Below are 24,493 nucleotides of genomic sequence, written 5' to 3' on the forward strand. Positions count from 1 at the left end.
ATGAGTTTGTAACTTTTGGTTTGTGGGTTGAGGGAATATCAAACGATCATAATATTCCCTTTGTGGGTGTTGGCATATCTTAAACTCATAATTTGTACTCTATATATTTGTATTTTGTTATTTTGTCCAGAATGTGTTGAAAAGTATGTCAATTACTGCGTGTGGTATGGCTGGATTAACCAGAATTCCGGCCTTCAAATTGAGCAAGATGGAGATGAAGTAGAGCTACTAGAAGATGCTAAGCACATCCCAGGATTCCCTGATGATTGTGCTTTCCCCAAAGACGTGGAATGTCGAACGGCTGATACGCACATCTTCTCCAATGAGACTGATGATGATGTGACATGCGACAAGAGTACAGGTCTCCTATGTAGAAACCATCCTAATATGCCTCGTTGCCCTGATTACGAAGTCAGGTACTTGTGTTGTGGTCGACACTACACGGTAACCTGTAGTACACCAGGTACAACACCTGAAACAACAACAGAAACGACCACAGCTACAACAACGGGAACAACAACAGGTACAACAACGAGAAAAACAACAAGTCCACCACTTGACACAACAACAGAAACGACCATAGCTACAACAACGGGAACAGTAACAGGTTCAACGACGAGAAAAACAACAAGTCCACCACCTGACACAACAACAGAAACGACCACAGCTACAACAACGGGAACAACAACAGGTACAACAACGAGAAAAACAACAAGTCCACCACCTGACACAACAACAGAAACGACCACAGCTACAACAACGGGAACAACACCGGAGACAACATCGGGAACGACTACAGGTTAGGTCAAGTGCTCATAATAAAAAACAGGATGTACTTTCAACAAAACCTTGTTTAAGGGGATTCATTTGTTGGCATATTGCAAAAAACTATGAAACTGTTTTTGTGTTGATAGAAATCATATATATAATTACATTGTATACCGTGGTGATACACAGATTTTATATTCATAAGCGTTTTAAAGAGAATTTAACGCATGAAATATGAGTTTGTAACTTTTGGTTTGTGGGTTGAGGGAATATCAAACGATCATAATATTCCCTTTGTGGGTGTTGGCATATCTTAAACTCATAATTTGTACTCTATATATTTGTATTTTGTTATTTTGTCCAGAATGTGTTGAAAAGTATGTCAATTACTGCGTGTGGTATGGCTGGATTAACCAGAATTCCGGCCTTCAAATTGAGCAAGATGGAGATGAAGTAGAGCTACTAGAAGATGCTAAGCACATCCCAGGATTCCCTGATGATTGTGCTTTCCCCAAAGACGTGGAATGTCGAACGGCTGATACGCACATCTTCTCCAATGAGACTGATGATGATGTGACATGCGACAAGAGTACAGGTCTCCTATGTAGAAACCATCCTAATATGCCTCGTTGCCCTGATTACGAAGTCAGGTACTTGTGTTGTGGTCGACACTACACGGTAACCTGTAGTACACCAGGTACAACACCTGAAACAACAACAGAAACGACCACAGCTACAACAACGGGAACAACAACAGGTACAACAACGAGAAAAACAACAAGTCCACCACTTGACACAACAACAGAAACGACCATAGCTACAACAACGGGAACAACAACAGGTTCAACGACGAGAAAAACAACAAGTCCACCACCTGACACAACAACAGAAACGACCACAGCTACAACAACGGGAACAACAACAGGTACAACAACGAGAAAAACAACAAGTCCACCACCTGACACAACAACAGAAACGACCACAGCTACAACAACGGGAACAACACCGGAGACAACATCGGGAACGACTACAGGTTAGGTCAAGTGCTCATAATAAAAAACGGGATGTACTTTCAACAAAACCTTGTTTAAGGGGATTCATTTGTTGGCATATTGCAAAAAACTATGAAACTGTTTTTGTGTTGATAGAAATCATATATATAATTACATTGTATACCGTAGTGATACACAGATCTTATATTCATAAGCGTTTTAAAGAGAATTTAACGCTTGAAATGAGAGTTTGTAACTTTTGGTTTGTGGGTTGAGGGAATATCAAACGATCATAATATTCCCTTTGTGGGTGTTGGCATATCTTAAACTCATAATTTGTACTCTATATATTTGTATTTTGTTATTTTGTCCAGAATGTGTTGAGAAGTATGTCAATTACTGCGTGTGGTATGGCTGGATTAACCAGAATTCCGGTCTTCAAATTGAGCAAGATGGAGATGAAGTAGAGCTACTAGAAGATGCTAAGCACATCCCAGGATTCCCTGATGATTGTGCTTTCCCCAAAGACGTGGAATGTCGAACGGCTGATACACACATCTTCTCCAATGAGACTGATGATGATGTGACATGCGACAAGAGTACAGGTCTCCTTTGTAGAAACCATCCTAATATGCCTCGTTGCCCTGATTACGAAGTCAGGTACTTGTGTTGTGGTCGACACTACACGGTAACCTGTAGTACACCAGGTACAACACCTGAAACAACAACAGAAACGACCACAGCTACAACAACGGGAACAACAACAGGTTCAACGACGAGAAAAACAACAAGTCCACCACCTGACACAACAACAGAAACGACCACAGCTACAACAACGGGAACAACAACAGGTACAACAACGAGAAAAACAACAAGTCCACCACCTGACACAACAACAGAAACGACCACAGCTACAACAACGGGAACAACACCGGAGACAACATCGGGAACGACTACAGGTTAGGTCAAGTGCTCATAATAAAAAACAGGATGTACTTTCAACAAACCTTGTTTAAGGGGATTCATTTGTTGGCATATTGCAAAAAACTATGAAACTGTTTTTGTGTTGATAGAAATCATATATATAATTACATTGTATACCGTGGTGATACACAGATCTTATATTCATAAGCGTTTTAAAGAGAATTTAACGCTTGAAATGAGAGTTTGTAACTTTTGGTTTGGGGTTGAGGGAAAATCAAACGATCATAATATTCCCTTTGTGGGTGTTGGCATATCTTAATACTTATAATTTGTACTCTATATATTTGTGTTTTGTTATTTTGTCCAGAATGTGTTGAGAAGTACGTCAATTACTGCGTGTGGTATGGCTGGATTAACCAGAATTCCGGCCTTCAAATTGAGCAAGATGGAGATGAAGTAGAGCTACTAGAAGATGCTAAGCACATCCCAGGATTCCCTGATGATTGTGCTTTCCCCAAAGACGTGGAATGTCGAACGGCTGATACGCACATCTTCTCCAATGAGACTGATGATGATGTGACATGCGACAAGAGTACAGGTCTCCTATGTAGAAACCATCCTAATATGCCTCGTTGCCCTGATTACGAAGTCAGGTACTTGTGTTGTGGTCGACACTACACGGTAACCTGTAGTACACCAGGTACAACACCTGAAACAACAACAGAAACGACCACAGCTACAACAACGGGAACAACAACAGGTACAACAACGAGAAAAACAACAAGTCCACCACCTGACACAACAACAGAAACGACCACAGCTACAACAACGGGAACAACAACAGGTTCAACGACGAGAAAAACAACAAGTCCACCACCTGACACAACAACAGAAACGACCACAGCTACAACAACGGGAACAACAACAGGTACAACAACGAGAAAAACAACAAGTCCACCACCTGACACAACAACAGAAACGACCACAGCTACAACAACGGGAACAACACCGGATACAACATCGGGAACGACTACAGGTTAGGTCAAGTGCTCATAATAAAAAACGGGATGTACTTTCAACAAAACCTTGTTTAAGGGGATTCATTTGTTGGCATATTGCAAAAAACTATGAAACTGTTTTTGTGTTGATAGAAATCATATATATAATTACATTGTATACCGTGGTGATACACAGATCTTATATTCATAAGCGTTTTAAAGAGAATTTAACGCTTGAAATGAGAGTTTGTAACTTTGGGTTTGTGGGTTGAGGGAAAATCAAACGATCATAATATTCCCTTTGTGGGTGTTGGCATATCTTAATACTTATAATTTGTACTCTATATATTTGTGTTTTGTTATTTTGTCCAGAATGTGTTGAGAAGTACGTCAATTACTGCGTGTGGTATGGCTGGATTAACCAGAATTCCGGCCTTCAAATTGAGCAAGATGGAGATGAAGTAGAGCTACTAGAAGATGCTAAGCACATCCCAGGATTCCCTGATGATTGTGCTTTCCCCAAAGACGTGGAATGTCGAACGGCTGATACGCACACCTTCTCCAATGAGACTGATGATGATGTGACATGCGACAAGAGTACAGGTCTCCTATGTAGAAACCATCCTAATATGCCTCGTTGCCCTGATTACGAAGTCAGGTACTTGTGTTGTGGTCGACACTACACGGTAACCTGTAGTACACCAGGTACAACACCTGAAACAACAACAGAAACGACCACAGCTACAACAACGGGAACAACAACAGGTACAACAACGAGAAAAACAACAAGTCCACCACCTGACACAACAACAGAAACGACCACAGCTACAACAACGGGAACAACAACAGGTTCAACGACGAGAAAAACAACAAGTCCACCACCTGACACAACAACAGAAACGACCACAGCTACAACAACGGGAACAACAACAGGTACAACAACGAGAAAAACAACAAGTCCACCACCTGACACAACAACAGAAACGACCACAGCTACAACAACGGGAACAACACCGGATACAACATCGGGAACGACTACAGGTTAGGTCAAGTGCTCATAATAAAAAACGGGATGTACTTTCAACAAAACCTTGTTTAAGGGGATTCATTTGTTGGCATATTGCAAAAAACTATGAAACTGTTTTTGTGTTGATAGAAATCATATATATAATTACATTGTATACCGTGGTGATACACAGATCTTATATTCATAAGCGTTTTAAAGAGAATTTAACGCTTGAAATGAGAGTTTGTAACTTTGGGTTTGTGGGTTGAGGGAAAATCAAACGATCATAATATTCCCTTTGTGGGTGTTGGCATATCTTAATACTTATAATTTGTACTCTATATATTTGTGTTTTGTTATTTTGTCCAGAATGTGTTGAGAAGTACGTCAATTACTGCGTGTGGTATGGCTGGATTAACCAGAATTCCGGCCTTCAAATTGAGCAAGATGGAGATGAAGTAGAGCTACTAGAAGATGCTAAGCACATCCCAGGATTCCCTGATGATTGTGCTTTCCCCAAAGACGTGGAATGTCGAACGGCTGATACGCACACCTTCTCCAATGAGACTGATGATGATGTGACATGCGACAAGAGTACAGGTCTCCTATGTAGAAACCATCCTAATATGCCTCGTTGCCCTGATTACGAAGTCAGGTACTTGTGTTGTGGTCGACACTACACGGTAACCTGTAGTACACCAGGTACAACACCTGAAACAACAACAGAAACGACCACAGCTACAACAACGGGAACAACAACAGGTACAACAACGAGAAAAACAACAAGTCCACCACCTGACACAACAACAGAAACGACCACAGCTACAACAACGGGAACAACAACAGGTTCAACGACGAGAAAAACAACAAGTCCACCACCTGACACAACAACAGAAACGACCACAGCTACAACAACGGGAACAACAACAGGTACAACAACGAGAAAAACAACAAGTCCACCACCTGACACAACAACAGAAACGACCACAGCTACAACAACGGGAACAACACCGGAGACAACATCGGGAACGACTACAGGTTAGGTCAAGTGCTCATAATAAAAAACAGGATGTACTTTCAACAAACCTTGTTTAAGGGGATTCATTTGTTGGCATATTGCAAAAAACTATGAAACTGTTTTTGTGTTGATAGAAATCATATATATAATTACATTGTATACCGTGGTGATACACAGATCTTATATTCATAAGCGTTTTAAAGAGAATTTAACGCTTGAAATGAGAGTTTGTAACTTTTGGTTTGGGGTTGAGGGAAAATCAAACGATCATAATATTCCCTTTGTGGGTGTTGGCATATCTTAATACTTATAATTTGTACTCTATATATTTGTGTTTTGTTATTTTGTCCAGAATGTGTTGAGAAGTACGTCAATTACTGCGTGTGGTATGGCTGGATTAACCAGAATTCCGGCCTTCAAATTGAGCAAGATGGAGATGAAGTAGAGCTACTAGAAGATGCTAAGCACATCCCAGGATTCCCTGATGATTGTGCTTTCCCCAAAGACGTGGAATGTCGAACGGCTGATACGCACATCTTCTCCAATGAGACTGATGATGATGTGACATGCGACAAGAGTACAGGTCTCCTATGTAGAAACCATCCTAATATGCCTCGTTGCCCTGATTACGAAGTCAGGTACTTGTGTTGTGGTCGACACTACACGGTAACCTGTAGTACACCAGGTACAACACCTGAAACAACAACAGAAACGACCACAGCTACAACAACGGGAACAACAACAGGTACAACAACGAGAAAAACAACAAGTCCACCACCTGACACAACAACAGAAACGACCACAGCTACAACAACGGGAACAACAACAGGTTCAACGACGAGAAAAACAACAAGTCCACCACCTGACACAACAACAGAAACGACCACAGCTACAACAACGGGAACAACAACAGGTACAACAACGAGAAAAACAACAAGTCCACCACCTGACACAACAACAGAAACGACCACAGCTACAACAACGGGAACAACACCGGAGACAACATCGGGAACGACTACAGGTTAGGTCAAGTGCTCATAATAAAAAACAGGATGTACTTTCAACAAACCTTGTTTAAGGGGATTCATTTGTTGGCATATTGCAAAAAACTATGAAACTGTTTTTGTGTTGATAGAAATCATATATATAATTACATTGTATACCGTGGTGATACACAGATCTTATATTCATAAGCGTTTTAAAGAGAATTTAACGCTTGAAATGAGAGTTTGTAACTTTTGGTTTGGGGTTGAGGGAAAATCAAACGATCATAATATTCCCTTTGTGGGTGTTGGCATATCTTAATACTTATAATTTGTACTCTATATATTTGTGTTTTGTTATTTTGTCCAGAATGTGTTGAGAAGTACGTCAATTACTGCGTGTGGTATGGCTGGATTAACCAGAATTCCGGCCTTCAAATTGAGCAAGATGGAGATGAAGTAGAGCTACTAGAAGATGCTAAGCACATCCCAGGATTCCCTGATGATTGTGCTTTCCCCAAAGACGTGGAATGTCGAACGGCTGATACGCACATCTTCTCCAATGAGACTGATGATGATGTGACATGCGACAAGAGTACAGGTCTCCTATGTAGAAACCATCCTAATATGCCTCGTTGCCCTGATTACGAAGTCAGGTACTTGTGTTGTGGTCGACACTACACGGTAACCTGTAGTACACCAGGTACAACACCTGAAACAACAACAGAAACGACCACAGCTACAACAACGGGAACAACAACAGGTACAACAACGAGAAAAACAACAAGTCCACCACCTGACACAACAACAGAAACGACCACAGCTACAACAACGGGAACAACAACAGGTTCAACGACGAGAAAAACAACAAGTCCACCACCTGACACAACAACAGAAACGACCACAGCTACAACAACGGGAACAACAACAGGTACAACAACGAGAAAAACAACAAGTCCACCACCTGACACAACAACAGAAACGACCACAGCTACAACAACGGGAACAACACCGGAGACAACATCGGGAACGACTACAGGTTAGGTCAAGTGCTCATAATAAAAAACGGGATGTACTTTCAACAAAACCTTGTTTAAGGGGATTCATTTGTTGGCATATTGCAAAAAACTATGAAACTGTTTTTGTGTTGATAGAAATCATATATATAATTACATTGTATACCGTGGTGATACACAGATCTTATATTCATAAGCGTTTTAAAGAGAATTTAACGCTTGAAATGAGAGTTTGTAACTTTTGGTTTGTGGGTTGAGGGAAAATCAAACGATCATAATATTCCCTTTGTGGGTGTTGGCATATCTTAATACTTATAATTTGTACTCTATATATTTGTGTTTTGTTATTTTGTCCAGAATGTGTTGAGAAGTACGTCAATTACTGCGTGTGGTATGGCTGGATTAACCAGAATTCCGGCCTTCAAATTGAGCAAGATGGAGATGAAGTAGAGCTACTAGAAGATGCTAAGCACATCCCAGGATTCCCTGATGATTGTGCTTTCCCCAAAGACGTGGAATGTCGAACGGCTGATACGCACACCTTCTCCAATGAGACTGATGATGATGTGACATGCGACAAGAGTACAGGTCTCCTATGTAGAAACCATCCTAATATGCCTCGTTGCCCTGATTACGAAGTCAGGTACTTGTGTTGTGGTCGACACTACACGGTAACCTGTAGTACACCAGGTACAACACCTGAAACAACAACAGAAACGACCACAGCTACAACAACGGGAACAACAACAGGTACAACAACGAGAAAAACAACAAGTCCACCACCTGACACAACAACAGAAACGACCACAGCTACAACAACGGGAACAACAACAGGTTCAACGACGAGAAAAACAACAAGTCCACCACCTGACACAACAACAGAAACGACCACAGCTACAACAACGGGAACAACAACAGGTACAACAACGAGAAAAACAACAAGTCCACCACCTGACACAACAACAGAAACGACCACAGCTACAACAACGGGAACAACACCGGAGACAACATCGGGAACGACTACAGGTTAGGTCAAGTGCTCATAATAAAAAACAGGATGTACTTTTAACAAAACCTTGTTTAAGGGGATTCATTTGTTGGCATATTGCAAAAAACTATGAAACTGTTTTTGTGTTGATAGAAATCATATATATAATTACATTGTATACCGTGGTGATACACAGATCTTATATTCATAAGCGTTTTAAAGAGAATTTAACGCTTGAAATGAGAGTTTGTAACTTTTGGTTTGTGGGTTGAGGGAAAATCAAACGATCATAATATTCCCTTTGTGGGTGTTGGCATATCTTAATACTTATAATTTGTACTCTATATATTTGTGTTTTGTTATTTTGTCCAGAATGTGTTGAGAAGTACGTCAATTACTGCGTGTGGTATGGCTGGATTAACCAGAATTCCGGCCTTCAAATTGAGCAAGATGGAGATGAAGTAGAGCTACTAGAAGATGCTAAGCACATCCCAGGATTCCCTGATGATTGTGCTTTCCCCAAAGACGTGGAATGTCGAACGGCTGATACGCACATCTTCTCCAATGAGACTGATGATGATGTGACATGCGACAAGAGTACAGGTCTCCTATGTAGAAACCATCCTAATATGCCTCGTTGCCCTGATTACGAAGTCAGGTACTTGTGTTGTGGTCGACACTACACGGTAACCTGTAGTACACCAGGTACAACACCTGAAACAACAACAGAAACGACCACAGCTACAACAACGGGAACAACAACAGGTACAACAACGAGAAAAACAACAAGTCCACCACCTGACACAACAACAGAAACGACCACAGCTACAACAACGGGAACAACAACAGGTTCAACAACGAGAAAAACAACAAGTCCACCAACTGAAACAACGACAGAAACGACCACAGCTACAACAACGGGAACAACAACAGGTTCAACGACGAGAAAAACAACAAGTCCACCACCTGACACAACAACAGAAACGACCACATCTACAACAACGGGAACAACAACAGGTACAACAACGAGAAAAACAACAAGTCCACCACCTGACACAACAACAGAAACGACCACAGCTACAACAACGGGAACAACACCGGAGACAACATCGGGAACGACTACAGGTTAGGTCAAGTGCTCATAATAAAAAACAGGATGTACTTTCAACAAAACCTTGTTTAAGGGGATTCATTTGTTGGCATATTGCAAAAAACTATGAAACTGTTTTTGTGTTGATAGAAATCATATATATAATTACATTGTATACCGTGGTGATACACAGATTTTATATTCATAAGCGTTTTAAAGAGAATTTTACGCATGAAATATGAGTTTGTAACTTTTGGTTTGTGGGTTGAGGGAATATCAAACGATCATAATATTCCCTTTGTGGGTGTTGGCATATCTTAAACTCATAATTTGTACTCTATATATTTGTATTTTGTTATTTTGTCCAGAATGTGTTGAGAAGTATGTCAATTACTGCGTGTGGTATGGCTGGATTAACCAGAATTCCGGCCTTCAAATTGAGCAAGATGGAGATGAAGTAGAGCTACTAGAAGATGCTAAGCACATCCCAGGATTCCCTGATGATTGTGCTTTCCCCAAAGACGTGGAATGTCGAACGGCTGATACGCACATCTTCTCCAATGAGACTGATGATGATGTGACATGCGACAAGAGTACAGGTCTCCTATGTAGAAACCATCCTAATATGCCTCGTTGCCCTGATTACGAAGTCAGGTACTTGTGTTGTGGTCGACACTACACGGTAACCTGTAGTACACCAGGTACAACACCTGAAACAACAACAGAAACGACCACAGCTACAACAACGGGAACAACAACAGGTACAACAACGAGAAAAACAACAAGTCCACCACTTGACACAACAACAGAAACGACCATAGCTACAACAACGGGAACAACAACAGGTTCAACGACGAGAAAAACAACAAGTCCACCACCTGACACAACAACAGAAACGACCACAGCTACAACAACGGGAACAACAACAGGTACAACAACGAGAAAAACAACAAGTCCACCACCTGACACAACAACAGAAACGACCACAGCTACAACAACGGGAACAACACCGGAGACAACATCGGGAACGACTACAGGTTAGGTCAAGTGCTCATAATAAAAAACGGGATGTACTTTCAACAAAACCTTGTTTAAGGGGATTCATTTGTTGGCATATTGCAAAAAACTATGAAACTGTTTTTGTGTTGATAGAAATCATATATATAATTACATTGTATACCGTGGTGATACACAGATCTTATATTCATAAGCGTTTTAAAGAGAATTTAACGCTTGAAATGAGAGTTTGTAACTTTTGGTTTGTGGGTTGAGGGAAAATCAAACGATCATAATATTCCCTTTGTGGGTGTTGGCATATCTTAATACTTATAATTTGTACTCTATATATTTGTGTTTTGTTATTTTGTCCAGAATGTGTTGAGAAGTACGTCAATTACTGCGTGTGGTATGGCTGGATTAACCAGAATTCCGGCCTTCAAATTGAGCAAGATGGAGATGAAGTAGAGCTACTAGAAGATGCTAAGCACATCCCAGGATTCCCTGATGATTGTGCTTTCCCCAAAGACGTGGAATGTCGAACGGCTGATACGCACATCTTCTCCAATGAGACTGATGATGATGTGACATGCGACAAGAGTACAGGTCTCCTATGTAGAAACCATCCTAATATGCCTCGTTGCCCTGATTACGAAGTCAGGTACTTGTGTTGTGGTCGACACTACACGGTAACCTGTAGTACACCAGGTACAACACCTGAAACAACAACAGAAACGACCACAGCTACAACAACGGGAACAACAACAGGTTCAACGACGAGAAAAACAACAAGTCCACCACCTGACACAACAACAGAAACGACCACAGCTACAACAACGGGAACAACAACAGGTACAACAACGAGAAAAACAACAAGTCCACCACCTGACACAACAACAGAAACGACCACAGCTACAACAACGGGAACAACACCGGAGACAACATCGGGAACGACTACAGGTTAGGTCAAGTGCTCATAATAAAAAACGGGATGTACTTTCAACAAAACCTTGTTTAAGGGGATTCATTTGTTGGCATATTGCAAAAAACTATGAAACTGTTTTTGTGTTGATAGAAATCATATATATAATTACATTGTATACCGTGGTGATACACAGATCTTATATTCATAAGCGTTTTAAAGAGAATTTAACGCTTGAAATGAGAGTTTGTAACTTTTGGTTTGTGGGTTGAGGGAAAATCAAACGATCATAATATTCCCTTTGTGGGTGTTGGCATATCTTAATACTTATAATTTGTACTCTATATATTTGTGTTTTGTTATTTTGTCCAGAATGTGTTGAGAAGTACGTCAATTACTGCGTGTGGTATGGCTGGATTAACCAGAATTCCGGCCTTCAAATTGAGCAAGATGGAGATGAAGTAGAGCTACTAGAAGATGCTAAGCACATCCCAGGATTCCCTGATGATTGTGCTTTCCCCAAAGACGTGGAATGTCGAACGGCTGATACGCACACCTTCTCCAATGAGACTGATGATGATGTGACATGCGACAAGAGTACAGGTCTCCTATGTAGAAACCATCCTAATATGCCTCGTTGCCCTGATTACGAAGTCAGGTACTTGTGTTGTGGTCGACACTACACGGTAACCTGTAGTACACCAGGTACAACACCTGAAACAACAACAGAAACGACCACAGCTACAACAACGGGAACAACAACAGGTACAACAACGAGAAAAACAACAAGTCCACCAACTGAAACAACAACAGAAACGACCACAGCTACAACAACAGGAACAACAACAGGTACAACAACGAGAAAAACAACAAGTCCACCACCTGACACAACAACACAAACGACCACAGCTACAACAACGGGAACAACACAGGAGACAACATCGGGAACGACTACAGGTTAGGTCAAGTGCTCATAATAAAAAACAGGATGTACTTTCAACAAAACCTTGTTTAAGGGGATTCATTTGTTGGTATATTGCAAAAAACTATGAAACTGTTTTTGTGTTGATAGAAATCATATATATAATTACATTGTATACCGTGGTGATACACAGATCTTATATTCATAAGCGTTTTAAAGAGAATTTAACGCATGAAATATGAGTTTGTAACTTTTGGTTTGTGGGTTGAGGGAATATCAAACGATCATAATATTCCCTTTGTGGGTGTTGGCATATCTTAAACTCATAATTTTTGAGTATATTATTGAATATAGATTTATAGTTTAATATTAATGAGTATAACATTTAATTTTCCCCTTTTGAGGTTTAGAGTAATATATTTTCTTAAAATGACAACAAGGAAAACAAAATTATACTGCTGTTCTTTGAGAGAATTATTGTAAGAAGAGAATCAATTTCCGTGAGGCTGACTGATCACATATCGCAGAGAAAGTGCTAAGTATCAACTATTGCAGATATATTTTGTGATGGATTTAGATAGGTGTTACTCTGAAATTATTTGATTTGATTATGTTGGTACAGCAAAAAAAAAAAGCTGGGCCTATAGTAAAAGGCCTCAATATTCTCTGTATTCAAAAGTTATTCTTCTCTCCTTCTCTCTTTCTGTCATTGGTAAGTTATGCCACGAAAACGTTTCCCGGTATAAATTAACGGATGTAATTATAATTTTTCTTTTAAACTCCCGCAAATGACAACACGACACCTGACTGTACAACTCGAATACCAAAATAACCGCTACTACTGAAGAAGGTAAGCATGACGAGTGAGTCTCATACCGCAGTCACAACAAGGAGCCCGACAACAAACCGATCAAAATATTTCATTATACCGAATGGAAAATAATCGGTTTGGCGGTGTGGGGTATAACCTATTCAGTTGATAATTATATTCGTTTCCATAAGAACAGGTTTGTTATTTTTTCAATCGTTCAAAACTATCTTATCAATAACGGAAACAGGTTAGTATAGGCGCAAGGTTCCCTAGATTCTACACAAAATTCCAATAGACTAATATGACGGGAATGAGAATTAAACAAAGCAACATAAAGAGTTGGAAACGTTATATTCCTATCATTACAACGATATATCTACATAGAACAAACAGGAAATAAGTAAATCATCATTCCCTCCGTACTGTATTGATTCACTTCGTCAAACGCATGTGCATACGTGTCTTATATCCCCTCTATAGACTCTGCACACAAGAGAGATGCATATGCTATTATCTTGTTATGTATATGCTTGTCATATCTTCATAATCATATTGATAATTTGCAATCTATAATTTCATTTATTATTTTTTTATCCAGAATGTGTTGAGAAGTATGTCAATTACTGCGTGTGGTACGGATGGATCAACCAGAATTCCGGTCTTCAAATTGAGCAAGATGGAGATGAAGTAGAGCTACTTGAAGATGCTAAGCACGTCCCTGGATTCCCTGCTGATTGTGCTTTCCCCAAAGACGTGGAATGTCGAACGGCTGATACGCACATCTTCTCCAATGAGACTGATGATGATGTGACATGCGACAAGAGTACAGGTCTCCTATGTAGAAACCATCCTAATATGCCTCGTTGCCCTGATTACGAAGTCAGGTACTTGTGTTGTGGTCGACACTACACAGTAACCTGTAGTACACCAGGTACAACACCTGAAACAACACCAGGAACTACACCAGGTACAACACCAGGAACTACACCACGTACAACACCGGGTACCACACCTGAACCAACACCAGACACTACACCATTTATAACACATTGGCACACACCTTCAACATCACCAGGAACTACACCAGGTACAACACCGGAAACAACAACAGGCACTACAACACGCAGCACTACACTACCTGATCACACACCTTCATCATCACCAGGAACTACGCCAGGTACAACACCGGTTACAACACCTGAAACAACACCAGGTTAGGTCAAGTCTTGTTTGCGGTTTAAAGCTAGATACCGTATTGTATTTCTAAGGATTTGGGTTCTCTAGACGTCATTTTGTTATTGCCTCTGTAAGCTGCTTTGAAAATTTGTCACATCTAATATAAGTCTTCTCCAATGCCAATCAGCAACTGATTACCAAATAAATTAGGCGAAGCATTATTGAATATAGATTTATAGTTTAATATTAATGAATATTACATTTAATTTTCCCAATTTGAGGTTTAGAGTAATATATTTTCTTAAAATGACAACAAGGAAAACAAAATTATACTGCTGTTCTTTAAAAAAATTATTGTAAGAAAACAATCAAATACTGTGAGGCTAACTGATCATATATCGCAGAGAAAGAGACTAAGTATCAACTATTGCAGATATATTTTGTGATGGATTTAGATAGGTGTTACTCTGAAATTACTTGATTTGATTATGTTGGTACAGCAACAAAAAAAGCTGGGCCTACGGGAAAAGACCTCAATATCTTCTGTATGCAAAAGTTATCTTTCTCTCTGCCTTTCTCTCTCTGTCTTTGGTATGTTATGCCACGAAAACGTATCCCTCTTAGAAATTAACGTATATGTTGATCATTTTTCTTCCAAACTTCTGCAAACGTACAACACGACGCCTGACTGTACAACTCGAATACCCTAATAACCGCTAAAGGTACAACTACTGAAGAAGGTAGGCATGACTGCAGCGTAATACCGCAGTCACAACAAGGAGCCCGACAACAAACCGATCAAAATATTTCATATTACCGAATTGAAGAAAAAAAAACTGTTGGTTTGGGACCGGGAATCGGTTAGGCGTTGTGACTTGGGTATTCCATATTAAGTTGATAATTATAATCGTTTCCATAGGAATAGGCTTTTTATAATTCATTCAAAGGTTTATTATTAATTACGGGAACAGGTTAGCATTGGAGCGAGTTCCCCTAGATTCTATACATAGTTCTATTAGAATGATATCACGGGAAAGAGAATTAAACAAACGACATAAAGAGCTATAGAAATGTCATATTCCTATAATTACGACGATATATCTACATAGAACACATATGAAAGTAGTAAACCTTTATTCAGAGGCAGGCGCGTACGCAGGCGCGTACGCAGGGGGTGGTTTTGGGGTTAACCCCCCCCCCCTCGAGTTTTTTTTATGTGTTTGTTTTATGTATGTTTTTTTGGAAACCCCCCCCCCCCCCCTTTTGATTTTAAAACTCCCCCTTGAAAAAAATCCTGCGTACGCCACTGTTCAGAGGACATACTCTGATAATCTGTAAAACTGTCCAAAAGAAATAATAAAGTTCACAAATTAGCATATGTCTGTAGCAGAATTAATTCACCCTTTTATTTAACTATGATACTTACCCTCGTACACACTTTTCAATTGTTCCCCCAGTGTGCGTACCTCAGTGGTTCAACTATTGCATTTGGACTCCCTGGTATGACGATGAGTTCGGCACGGTAAAGTCGGCCTACGCCCCAGCTCAAGAAGTTGAACTTCTTGCAGACGCCCAGCACTTCCCAGACTTTCCCGACGGCTGCTCCAGACCGCGTGACATCGAGTGCATGACCGTAGACACAGAAGAGTTCTCGAACGAAACCGCGGACGCCTCTACCTGCGATGTGAGTACGGGTCTGAGCTGTGCCAACCGACCGGGGACACCGCTATGTGCTGACTACAAAGTGCGTTACTTCTGCTGCTCAAGACGATACACAGTCACATGCTCGACGCCCCAGCCACCCGAGACTACTACTGTAGTACAAACGACAACTCCTCAATCCACAACCGAAGGTAATCATGGCGCCCATTTTGTTTCGTTTAAGTCACTCCAGACAGAAGGCCTAAGGGACCGGTCCAATATATCGCCGATAACGAATATTAAATCAATTTGGTTTCTTAGTTTGTTTCACCCGAATTCTAAGAAAAATATGTTTGGTTGTACTTAGGCCTACGTACGTCAGCAAACAAGGGACCGACGCACACACACACACACTCACTTCCTCTCACTATCTTTCTCTCTATCTTTCTGTCCTTTTAAATCGGCATATATTGTAATCTCGCTTGCAAATTCGTACATTATTCATTGCTACTATAATTGTATGTTTGAAAATAAAACTCAATACTATGAGTCTGACGTAACTAATCATTGGGCATTCATGCTACCAACATTGTATAGCATGCCTTTCCATTTCAATGAATTTAGGTCATCAATGATCCATTATTTATTCATCACTACAGTTCTCGTTTGGTTGATGTCTGTTTGATGTACAAATCTATTATATTATTTTATGTCGACCATGTGTACACTTAACCCAAACGAACTCATCAATAACACCCAATCACTTTTCTATTCGAGCTTTCACCAAGTTTATCTTCTATCTGCATTTAACCATGAACAAATAATGACAGAATGCCATATTGAAGAGATCTGTGAATGGACTGAGTGGTGCGACGACGAGGAGGGTGGCGGAAAAGTGACCCCTTTCGATGTCGGCGAGTTCGAGATCAAAGAAGACTGCAAAGAGAACTTCGAAATCTGCGAGGCACCGAAGGACATCGAGTGCGAGATGACTGCTAACCCTCACCTCAGTGCCGCCATCCTGAGTCAGGACGTCACCTGCGATGTCGATTATGGGTTGGTCTGTCTCCACTCGGACACGCAGCCAATATGCCTCGATTACCGTATCAGGTAACGGAAGGGTCTTGTTAGTAATAGTAATGTCAGTATTATAGTTCTTGTAACCATTGTTAATATTGTCGATATTATTATTATCATTGTCATTATTATATTTGTTATCATCATTATAATTATTATTTTCATTATTATAATATTTTTGTTATCATTTATTGATACTATTATCATCATCGCCATTATCTCATCTTCACATATAAAGTTAGTCGTACTTGTATAGTAGTAGTTGTGGTGGTGTTCAAGTGGTAGGTATTTTGGATGGGTGTATCTGGGAGGGCAAAAGCTACATTTTGGGAACACGCATGGTATCCCTCCTTTCTCGGAGTGTGTGTGTGGGGGGGGGGGGGGTGGCCGGGCTTCAGGTATAAGTCTGGGTTGGATTAAAACACATACCTATTAAGGAAAAAAGGAATTGGGGGGGGTAGAAGAGGTTGTGAGGCTGAGTCTATTTATCGGTAATATGCCACCCAAATCAATACTTTAATTCCTCTTTCATTATTCAATTTCCCTCAAAGGTTTTACATATGCATGCTCCTGCAGGAGTAATCGGTCCGCGGCCAATTTCCTGTCTCCTATCTTCGTCCCTCGTTCAAACACAACACCAACACTGACCCTAACCCTAAAACTGATCTAAACGTCAATACAACCCGAACCCTAACCCTACCAATGGTTTGTTATCTTTACGAGAACTTAAATCTTTTCTTTAAATCAAATACCCGCATTTTAGGTTCCTTTGCTGTAGAAACGAAACAGTTGGGCCAAATTGCCCGACAACCGAGCCACCAACAACTCCGCCTACGACGTTGTCGACGGTGATTGACACATCATCACCCCCCACCAGCAAACCAACAACTGCTCCGACCACAGGTAAAAAATCTTTACAAACTTACATCGAATTGGTCTTAAAATCAATTTTTCCCATTGATATCACATTTATTGACTTGAGTGTGTACGCATGATATTAGAAATTTAGTTTCAAAGTAAAGGAATCCGTGTTTGATACGTTCGAAGGAGAGAGCCCAGTTTAAAACAGGGGGACTTTGGTTGAATCAATAATAATGTAATCTATTGAAGGCAGTGGTGTTACAGAAGGATTAGATATGAACATTTAAAGATGCGAAATCGTTCTAATTGAAGGTCCAATAATATACACAAGCATTTTAAAATCGAAATTGCGTAATGAATAATTACGTAATATATTTCAGTAGGTGAAAAGGCAAGGGTCGGCTCCATATAAGGCCGGGGTAATGATATGATTGCAGGGCCCTCAGGGAGAAGAGTATGTATACTGATGAGGCTATATAACCTGGGTAAAGTATTATATTATTATAAGTATAGTATTATAAGTATTATTAGTATTATTAGTATTATTATTATTATTAGTAGTAGTAGTATTATTATTATTATTAGTAGTAGTAGTAGTAGTATTAGTATTATTATTATTATTATTAATAGTAGTAGTAGTAGTAGTATTAGTATTAGTATTATTAGTATTATTAGTATTGTTATTATTATTATTATTATTATTATTATTATTATTATTATTATTATTATTGTTGTTATTATTATTATTATTATTATTATTATTATTATTATTATTGTTATTGTTATTGTTATTATTATTATTATTATGTTAATTGGCTCCGAATTGAGGCAATCTCAAACATACGCTTTACGTGTCTAACTTCATTCTCCAGGAAATGGATGTGGGAAATGTAACTGCTATGCTACTTCTCGATCTTTTTTTCGCCTTCCACACCGTTATTAAACCTAACTATTACAAAAAAATATTCTTATGTCAGGCTCTCGGCATTAAAGGTCAAATCCTAAAAGATTGTTCAGATCATACCCGTCATGTCATTCCATTAATGAACGCATTGTTTTTAAAATCCCTTTCCTTTGATTTCATTGTGTCCACGGCTCTGCTCCACAGTACATTATTAGTTTTGATAAATCATTCAATTCCGTCCAGATCTTCACGCTCTCTAAACTCCGGATTTCCTGTTCTTCCAATAAGCTCAATACTAATTGAGGGAATGAACCTATGCTCCTGCAGGGCCTTCGCTGTGGAAGTGTTTACAAATAATTGTAAAACCTTTCTGTTTAATTCGGCATATTTAACAGTTGCTCTGCAATTTGTGTAGGTTCTATCTTACTTCTGCTCCTTTGTTTATCATGCAGATGCTTTTATGTGATCTCGTTTTTTGTTTGTCTTTCACATGTGTGCCTTGAGCATTTGATTTCAAGTGGAAAGATTACAACGCCATATGAATCTCATTTATTATTATTATTATTATTATTATAGATATCCTATATGTATGATTACTTATTAACAACATTCACCTGTTCTTTCTTTTCAAGTCGCTTCATCCACTACGGCCCCAGCCAGTGGTACATGCGGCCCTGTAGCGAGACAAGAACCGACGACGATCAGTTACAACAACTGTACCACAACTGAACCAGTCTTTATGATGGAATGTTCTGGGAAGTGTTCATCTTACTACGGTGTCGGCAAGGTAAGCATTTCCAACACCAGGCGAAAGATTATGGCGATAGACACCATGTGATGATAGAAAATGATGGTTGATTAAAATATACATTATCATAATTTATAGGCCTACACGGTACGTTTTTCTTCAGGGGCGTTTCATGCAAATCTGAGATACACGGCCCTACGTTTTATCAGTGTCTGTGATAATTATGGTGTAATATTGAAACCCTAAAAAAATTGCGCTCCAAAATGATCAAGAAGTGCCTCAAAAAAGTAAAAAACTTTGAGTGACTGGTTTTGCCATACTCATTTTCCCCAATAGACTGTAGTGATAGCCAAACAGTTTTCAAAATTTGTAATTCCAATCATAAATATTTTGATAATCAGACAGGCGATCGGCTGGTAAAAATCATGGGGTTCCTGATTATCATTGCAGCATGAGCTAAATCCAGGACTTTGTTTCAGGATCAGAGACAAAGTTACCGGATCCCTTTAAGAAATGTCAATGAGTTAATGGCCAGTAAGCCCATGATTTTAAAAAAAAAAAACTTTTGTGATCACCTTTTTCAGATCGTGGACGGTGTAATGACGCCGGTGGAGTACTGTTCGTGTTGTAAGCCATCGGAAATGAGGGAAGACCAAATCGAACTCTCCTGCCCCGACTTGTCGGCCTTGGTCATCTCTGTACCCGTCATCACCTCCTGTTCGTGTCACCAAGTCGATTGCCAGAATCTATAATAAGACTACCACCACCACGACCACAAAGTCAATGTCGATCTCGTCGTAACACACTGGTTCCTCTCAAAAGTAGTCTATAATCATTGTCTTATTTTTAATTAAATGTTAAATATCCAAAGTATTATTTAAGAAAATCTATTCTAAGAGTAGTGGTGAAGCTTGGGGAGGGCTCAAGGGGAATTAAGTTCCCCACATCGAATCAACCTCCTCCCCCCCCCCCCCCAAAAAAGGGGGGGGCAGTAAAGAATACGAAATGAAGAAGGGAGAAAAGATTGATGATGGGATCCCTTCCCGCACCCTACCCTTTATCCCTTTATCAGTGGCTTTTTTAATTCGCCAAAGTTAAGTTACCGAGTGAGGAACCATGCTACATCACTGCCAATGGGTATTGTTAGCGTTCCCGTAAAATTACCCCTCAATCTTTCGTGATAAAAAACAATGTCAAGCTAAGCATTTCATGGAATAAGTCCATATTGTTGAAAATGAGCAGTTATTTCCCCTACCATTGTGAGAAAAGAATTCTCACTAATATGATTAAAAAACACCTTTTTTTTTCGTTTTTCAAATCATTTTGCAATTCTATTCCTATAATAAACAGCAATTCTGGAAAAAAAATATTTTAAATGTCTGTATTAAATTCCATTATAATTGCCTCTCTGGATAAAAATAAAATTACAAAAGAAACATGTGATTTCAAGACAGGTTGCTGTTGTTACCATGTGTTGCCCGACGAGGTTTTCTTTGACATGACTTCTTCTGACCATGACACTTGTTAGCGATTCATTCGCTTAGTCTGCTTAGTTACTGCTAGTTTTTAACTGACGTGAACACGTCTTGCTTGATTCTTCTATTTTTCGTGTTCAATGAACAGTGATTTTCTCTGGTTTTCCAGATTTCTTCCAATATCAAAAGGACTAATTCTTTAGAAAAAAATAATTATACGCACCTTACTGGTGATACCATGGACAAAAGAAAATCGAATTCGATAATAATTTTCAGATTTGGTATATGTTTTTGAAACTATATAAGCTGCACACGCAATCGCATCCCATTTGTACAGTGGTTCCGTGCTATGATCAGGAAACAAAAAATGAGGTATTTGTCGGCAGGTGGTCTTTTTGTAAAGGCACCTGAAATAGAAACAAAAACATTCGTGAAGCAGGTTTCACTGTATTGGAAATGATGGTTGCAGATTATCAATGCTTCAGATATTGTTACCAAAGACTTATTTTATCAATGACATAGGCTGAAAAAAATTGAGTTTGAGTGTCTTATGCTATCTTCGTGTAATAATAAAAAACGTGCCTTATGAAATATCATATTTATTTATGTATCGTGTTTAACTATTTATTTTACCGGCTGATTCCAATATGTCTCTTGGTGCAATGGTTACAAATTAAAAAGAAGCTCTTTTTAGTGCTACTAGAACTGCAAAACATCAATTTGGAGAGTGTCATTCTTCATGTGTTTAATGAAGGCAAAGAGTGGAAATAGAGTAACAAAAGTGGTGGTAATTGGTATTATGGTGTCAGGCGTGGTCGCAGCATACAGTGATTGGAAAGGAGAGAGAAACTATTAGAGGACAGAGAGGTGGAAAAGTATTTGACAAAAGAAAGAAAAAGGTGGTGAGAAGGAACGGGAAAAACCTTAATATGATTTAGGACGAAGCATAAGACTGAATGAATACAAAGACGCCCTGGATATGCAGCCAATACAAATTAACCGCATCTACATTTACAGATGAAGGCATATTAAACAGATAGAGAAAAGGAGACGGACAAAATGAGACTAAAAGAGAAAGGAGGGGAGGGTGTGTGTGAGAGAGAGAGAGAGAGAGACAGACAGAGAGCCATATACTGGGGAGTGAAGGTAAGGAAGGATCTTCGGGAGGGAGGATTCAAAACTGACCATTTTCCGCGTATATGTGTGCGTGCGTGTGTGCGTGCGTTTGAGAGAGAGAGAGAGGGAGAGAGGGAGATAGAGAGAGAGAGAGAGGGAGACTGAGAGATAATGAGAAGGGGGGATAGTGGGGGAGAGATATATGTTCAGTCTTAGGGAGATGAGAGACATATGTATTCAACACTGAACAGTTTGTGTGCGTGTGTGTGTGTGAATGTGGGTGTGAGTGAGAGAGGTGAAAGGGAAAGTGAGGGAGAGGGAAGAGAGTATGGAAAGGAATGACATGACGAACGGAAGAGTATTATAAACATATTTATAGAAATGAAAGAACTAATAGCGAGTAAGGATGAATTTCAATAATTCTCGATCAGTCAGTAATGAATTCATGAGATCATTTTTAATTTCATTAAACAGCATTAATATATACACAATGTATTTATATTACATAGTACTTAACTCATGACGATGTGACGTCATATCACTAGAGAGGTAATCAAAACAAAATACATCATAAAAAGGTAGCATACACTACACGTAGTAAACAAAATAAGTATTATACTAAATGAGAAAATATTACTTTTTCAGCTATATTCGCTGGGTAATCATTAATATGTACTTCACAATAATTTAGTATATTCGAATGAAAAAGTACTCAAAAGCTCTTTCATTGGGTAGTATTGATTTTGATAAATAGAAGTTTTACGAACATAAATATATGGCATAAATAACGGGTATATTAGTAGGGTACGGAGGACACATCTACAGAATAGGTCGTATAAAGCATATTTAAACCCAAAACACCTGTATATTTAATCGCTCATTGTCTCAAATTGACATACCGGTACTTCGATTTCTGGAAACGAAAATTGTTGCCAATAGTGAATGATAAGATTCGTACTTTTTTTTAAAGAAGCTGAAATCAATTTTCCTCTCCCCCCCCCCCCCCACCCAAGAGAAAAAGCACAAATAAATAGATAAATAAATGATTTCATGAATAAATGAAATAAAATAAAATATTATGAAACATATAAATGAAGATTAAACAAACTTTGCTTTTACTAGGTCATCTTTCTTGATTGATTTTTCATTTAAGATTTAAGCAACATCTATTTTGCAGAAATATAACATCGCCTTCATTAATTTTATATTCGTAAATTGATCATTACCAGAACATATACGTGTATTTCCCCATGCATAAGGTATAACTTACTTAATATATTACAGCAGCACTGCATATGAAGTTGCTTCCTGTGCTACCAAATGTAGATTGGTATTTATTTATTTATTTATTTATTTCTGATATTTATACAGGATGGCACATATCACCAATTTGGTGGTCTTCCATGAGGCCCTGTTTGGTAATAATAATAACAAATAACAGCATCAAAAACAAAATAGATAAATAAACAAGCATATAAACAGGTAAAATACAAATTAATTGGTATCCCCTTGAAATAACTGATCATTCAAAAATCATCCTTGATCATTTACAAGAAATAGGTGAATGGAATTTTCAAATTAAATACAATTTAAAAAAACGTTCATTTAATAATCTGATAAAGCTTAACGCACGGGATACCAACGTTGTTATATACATATTTACATTCAATTGCTCTTTAACTAATACACTTAGGTTGTTTACAACATAGCTGAAAATGGATACATTACATGTATGAATACATGATATAACGATATCCATGTCAACCAAATTTCATAATTTTGCAAATAGGAAAAAATGGTTACCTTTGCACGAAACCACCAAAAATTTCACTTACACGTCATCTACAGATAACAGGGCTGTTAGAGCGTGTTTAAAACTGTTCAAAGTAGGTGACATTTTGAAAGGACTTTTAATTTGGTTCCATACTCTAATTCCAAAAATTAAAGGACTATTTTTATAAGTGTCCGTCCTAAATTTGGGTATACACAATGCATCCCTTACAGCATGTCTTGTGTTGTGATCATGTAGTGAACTATTAACATGATGTAAATCTTGTGTTA

At 38.9% G+C, this 24,493-nt stretch overlaps 1 protein-coding gene across 2 annotated transcripts in view; it reads left to right on the top strand.

Moving 5' to 3' along the window:
• The window catches only part of LOC585768 (mucin-5AC), a 70,362-nt gene extending 48,333 nt beyond the window's left edge, over positions 1–22,029 (top strand). The window contains exons 37-58 of one of the 2 annotated variants that reach the window (XM_030974082.1): positions 131–799; positions 1,133–1,801; positions 2,135–2,719; positions 3,052–3,720; positions 4,055–4,723; positions 5,058–5,726; positions 6,059–6,727; positions 7,060–7,728; positions 8,063–8,731; positions 9,066–9,818; positions 10,152–10,820; positions 11,155–11,739; positions 12,074–12,658; positions 13,471–13,473; positions 14,033–14,437; positions 14,510–14,647; positions 15,333–15,350; positions 16,068–16,463; positions 17,082–17,361; positions 18,092–18,231; positions 19,726–19,880; positions 20,426–22,029. In XM_030974082.1, coding sequence (XP_030829942.1) covers positions 131–799; positions 1,133–1,801; positions 2,135–2,719; positions 3,052–3,720; positions 4,055–4,723; positions 5,058–5,726; positions 6,059–6,727; positions 7,060–7,728; positions 8,063–8,731; positions 9,066–9,818; positions 10,152–10,820; positions 11,155–11,739; positions 12,074–12,658; positions 13,471–13,473; positions 14,033–14,437; positions 14,510–14,647; positions 15,333–15,350; positions 16,068–16,463; positions 17,082–17,361; positions 18,092–18,231; positions 19,726–19,880; positions 20,426–20,593 — 10,232 coding nt within the window. In that variant the 3' untranslated portion in view covers positions 20,594–22,029. Of the gene's footprint in view, positions 1–130; positions 800–1,132; positions 1,802–2,134; positions 2,720–3,051; positions 3,721–4,054; positions 4,724–5,057; positions 5,727–6,058; positions 6,728–7,059; positions 7,729–8,062; positions 8,732–9,065; positions 9,819–10,151; positions 10,821–11,154; positions 11,740–12,073; positions 12,659–13,470; positions 13,474–14,032; positions 14,648–15,332; positions 15,351–16,067; positions 16,464–17,081; positions 17,362–18,091; positions 18,232–19,725; positions 19,881–20,425 lie in introns of both variants that reach the window. The other variant, XM_030974083.1, reaches the window with a different exon arrangement.
• The last annotated feature ends 2,464 nt before the right edge of the window (positions 22,030–24,493 follow it).

The sequence above is a fragment of the Strongylocentrotus purpuratus genome, unplaced genomic scaffold (assembly GCF_000002235.5).
Source record: "Strongylocentrotus purpuratus isolate Spur 01 unplaced genomic scaffold, Spur_5.0 spur5_scaffold_7, whole genome shotgun sequence".
Taxonomy (NCBI): Eukaryota; Metazoa; Echinodermata; class Echinoidea; order Camarodonta; family Strongylocentrotidae; genus Strongylocentrotus; species Strongylocentrotus purpuratus.